Below are 4647 nucleotides of genomic sequence, written 5' to 3' on the forward strand. Positions count from 1 at the left end.
AAAAAAATTAGAAAATAAATAAATCATACAGCTAGATTTTTTTTCTTGCACAGACATTTATTAAGAATGTGACTATTTTGTGCCATGGCACAGAGGGTATGATACAAATATAAAAGAAGCAAACAGTTCCTGCCTTCGTGAACTTTACATTCTACTGGGAGGAAAACTCCATATAAAGAATAATAGAACACAGGGAACCAGGGAACCCGAGATGTACCTACCTTAAAGGAAGATGGATTTCTGAGCTATAGAGACTGGGATGGGGATTGACTTGCACAAATGCAGGGAGGTGGGAGTAGGGGGAAGAGCTGCTTTGCCTGGGAAGTACAGAGTTCTTGAATGGGAGAGGAGGTCCCTCTCCCATAAGCCTTTGGGCAGAGTGTTTTGTTCCCCACCCAGGTGGGGTACAACCTAATCCAGCATGCCTGGGCATGGCCCGGGTCCTAAAGGACCTGCTTCCTATTTGCATACTTGACTGTCAGGATGAGGGCAAGGCCTCGGGGGCGACACTGGGGCTTTGCCGGCTCCGGGAGGAATCCATGGAAAGGTCATGGGGGAGGCTGCCCCCCCCCCCGGAAGACTAGTGACAGTGGGAGGCCCACAGGGCACCTACTGTGAAGTCCCATTGTGATGGAGAGAATGTGCCCAGGGAGGAAGAAGCACCGGCTTCCATTCTGACCACACCCCCACCTCAGCCACCCTCGCCCGTCTCCCTTTCCCTCCTCCACTTTTCCAGGCAGCTTGCAGTAGCACCCGGGGGTGTCATGCAGCTAGATTTTTATTTTTGAAACATTTCTAGATAAATGTCCATAGAACAATGGGCTCAGCTCTTTCAGAATATTTCTAATTGTGTGTGTTTTTGTTTTTGTTTTTGATTTTTTGTCTCTCAAAGATTTAGCTTGTTAAAACTTCCTTTCCAACTTGATGGCCATCTCTCCCACATTATAAAACCCCACCCCTCACCCCCCCAGTACAAGGCTCACAGTTTTTTAATATTGCTGAAACCTATTTCCTTCCCATAAAACTTCATCATGTAAAAAGAGCTAAAATTCATAGTGTTCATCAGCCATGTGAATGGCCCAGGCAAACTTTTCTCGCTGGGCTTTGTTATAGATTTTCTCAATTGGGATCCCCCACTTCTTACACCAAGCAACTGAGATCCTGGGATCTAAATAGTTGAGTTTGGAGGTTCCCAAGGCAATCTGTTTGTTCTCCTGCCTGTCTGTGGCCTGAAGCTCCAGTTTCCTCAACTGCTCCTCCAGCCTCTGCACAGCCTTCTTCTTAGCCTCTAGCACGTTTTCTGACTTGGCATCTTTTAGGAGCTTGGCCTCAGCTTTGGCACTTTTCAGATCCCTTTGGGCTTCAGCTAGCTGGTCCTTCTTGGCCTCAATCTTAGTCTGGAGGTTCAGCATGGACTTCTCAAAAGTCTTTGGCGGTGTCCTCTGATGGTTACACAGGAGTGCAACAGCTCTGTTGGCACGGTTATAAGACAGGACCTTTGCTGGGATGCTTTCGTTGGGAACAGTGAGCTCCTTTAGCTGCTGCTGGAGGGTGATGGAGGCATTGTACGTGCGGAAGACCTTGGCAGTCAAGCCAGCCATGAGCTCTTGAAGGTGTTTGTTGAGAATGCTGGTATTCAGTCTGTCAAAAAGATCATCCCCAGGCTGTTTGTTCTCCAGAAAGAGCCGGAGGTTCTTAAAAACCCTTTTCTCCACGGGGACCTTGTTGTAGTATCTTATGGAATCCTTCCCTAGGAAGTCAAACTCCACGAGGTATTCTTGGTCATCCATTTCTGGATGCAAGGTAATGTGCTCTACCCGGAGGGAACAGCAGCCCACAGTATCAGCTGTCTCCCCTTCTTCCTTCTCATTGCCAGCTCTCAGAGCAAGCCTGTCAATAAAGTATAATGCTACAGCCCTCTGGCGGACTTTCATTTCCTTGGACTTCCAGTCTTCCCTGTATTGCTTCCGGATCCGGTCTATACACTTCTTCAGTCTTCTGGCTGTCTCATACTTCTGCCAATCCTTCTCCCCTTTGATTCGTGAGCTGGGGTTCAGCATGATATACTTGATGGACCCTTGGATATTCTCAGTCCAGGAGACCAGCCAGGTAACCTTGTTATCGTGTCGAACTTCTTTCCATCTGTGTCCAGGGGGAGGAGGAGGAACCCTGGCATCTTGGCTACAGTTGATAATGATGTCTTCAGGCATAATCCTCCTTTTCACCTTTCCCATTTTGGGATGGTTGCCACGGCCCCGGAAAAGACCTGGAGGCTCAATCTTGAAGTTGGCAATTCTCTCTCTGTGATTGTCCATCACACAGAAACCAAACTCTTGCAAGAGCCTTTCATTTTCCTCTTTGATCTTCAGTTTCTCTTCCTTGCTCAATTGTTTCTTTGCTTCTGATTGGGCTTTGAAATACTGGCTTATCTGGGTGAAGTCACACTTGCTAAGACTGGTAATGGTATTTTTCTCTTCCTTTGTCATTTCCTTTCTCCAGTCCTTGAAGAAATTGTCCCTAAAGATAGCCTTAGCAGTGTACTCATGATCAAGCATTTTGGCAAAGAATGTAGCCACTTCTTCTGCCTTGGGACTCAGCCTCATGGCTTTGCCGTCATAGTAGAACTTGACATTTTCTGGCAGAGGCTCATAAGGTAGAGCCAGCACAGGACCTTTATGTTCCAGGAATTTCCACTTGATGCCTTCAGAATAGCGCTCCTCTTCCCACCATCTCCATTTCTGCTCCTCCTCTTCCTTGGGCTGCTTCAACTTGTCACCTGGTTCAGGAAATTTCTCATCTTGGTTCATTGCTTTGGCTTTGGTGTCTTCCACTCCCTCTGGTTTCAGCTCCCTCACCTTTTTGAGGTCGTCTGTTTTTCTTTTCTTGGCCTTATAAGCGGCATCCTCATCTTCTCGAGGTCTCTTTAAAAGCTTGAGAGCTTCTTGAGGAGAAGCAGGACCATCTGGTGCATCTGTAATACTAGGTGGACTAGAGGAACCATTTTCATTCTCCTTCTTCATTTTGGCATCTCCAGAGGGTCTTCCCTTTTCTTCCTTTCCTTTCTCCTTGGTTCTGTCTTTGGTTGTGTCTGGGTGTGTCTCTGACCTGCCACTTCTGTGTTGGGTTTTCTCCTTTCGCCTATGTTTCTTCTCTGAGGAATCTTTGGGCTCCCTTTTACTATGCTTGGACTTTTCCTGATCTTTTTTCTTGTTCTTCTTGTGCTTTTTGTGTCGATGTCCTGGATTGTTGTGTTTATCTTTGTGTTTGGGAGACTCATTCCCTCGGAACTCCACATTGATCTGGGCATCTGGATGCAGTTGATCCATGCTCATCTCAGACATTTCCCCAGGACCCACTAGAGGGCCTGACGAGAGTTGCTGCAGTTGATGCACACCTGGGCCTTGAGGAAGGAGATAAGGCATGGGAACAAAGGGGTGCACAGGCAACTGAGGCCAAGAAATCAGAAACAGCAGCGGCAACAGAAGACACTGAGGAAGGAATGAAGCCCCACGGCAGACTTAAGTTCGTATTTCTCTATATTCCTCTATATTCTTCCTGCTTTCTGTTCCTTTTATCCACCAATTCTGTCACCAAGATCTGGGGGGAAAGAAAACAAAATAACACAGGTCAGTGCAGTTACGTTTTTAATTATCTGAGACAGTAATAGGGGAAGGAAATCACCAAAATCATTTGGTCTTTCCCCCAAACTGCCCACTCATTAATTACACTGAGAGATGTTTTTGTCACCTCCCATAGTTAGTTAAAAGCCATTTACTTGCTTAAAAAAAAAAAGCCATTTACTTGGGGCAGATAGGTAGCTCAGTGGATAGAGCACTGGCCCTGGAGTCAGGAGTACCTGAGTTCAAATCTGGCCTCAGACACTTGACACTTTCTAATCATGTGACACTGGGCACTTAACCTTCATATGCCCCCTAATTTTTTTTTTTTTAAAGCCATTTACTGAACTGAGAGAGCTTCATCTTCCTAAATGTGCATAGGAGAAAAAATTTCCTAAGAGAAGCTTACCTTTTGGCACTTTTTGTCAGGGTTAGTCAAATTAGGAAGGGTACCTCTACCACTTACTTCTGAGCACTGCCAGAAAACCAGAATTCAAGACTAACTTGTTGGCTTCTTTTATAGGGCTTTCCTAAATGTAGCCCCTCCCCTCACTTTCACCAAAGTGTGAACTCTTATGGTCTGATAATGGCTCTAATCTCTGCTTTGGGTGGGTTCTCATCTATGTGAATTCAAACTTTTGTACTTAAACCTAGTACTGGGCCAAGGTATTGATAATAGTGTTCAACTCTAGGCAATTCAGAACACCTGGTTAAAGTTCATGGCCAGAGAGAAACAGCCAGGGCTGATGGCTACCAGGAAGCAGGAAACTTTTAAGGTAAGAATGAGAGTGCACAGCAGGAGGTGTAAATGTAGAATGGGTAATCCTATTCTTGAAGAAAAAAATATGCCTTTTTTCTTTCAAAAATGAATTAGAAAGATAAGTAAGAATTTAACAAAAAACAAATAGGAATAAATAGGAAAAAACTGTGGGAAAATTGCTACTCAATTTCTTACTACAATTTAAGGAGACAAAAACGATTCAAAAGAGAGAAACAACTGTCATACATTAACTCAATAACATTGTATTAG

General features: G+C 45.0%; 1 protein-coding gene across 1 annotated transcript; it reads right to left on the bottom strand.

Annotated features, from left to right (window-relative positions):
* Positions 1-1043: 1043 nt before the first annotated feature.
* On the bottom strand, positions 1044-3332 carry LOC122732715 (DNA topoisomerase 1-like). Its single transcript, XM_043973064.1, has one exon. The coding sequence runs from the start codon at positions 3330-3332 to the stop codon at positions 1044-1046; it is 2289 nt and encodes a 762-aa protein (XP_043828999.1).
* Between the last annotated feature and the right edge of the window lie 1315 nt (positions 3333-4647).

The sequence above is a fragment of the Dromiciops gliroides genome, chromosome 6, assembly GCF_019393635.1.
Source record: "Dromiciops gliroides isolate mDroGli1 chromosome 6, mDroGli1.pri, whole genome shotgun sequence".
Taxonomy (NCBI): domain Eukaryota; kingdom Metazoa; phylum Chordata; class Mammalia; order Microbiotheria; family Microbiotheriidae; genus Dromiciops; species Dromiciops gliroides.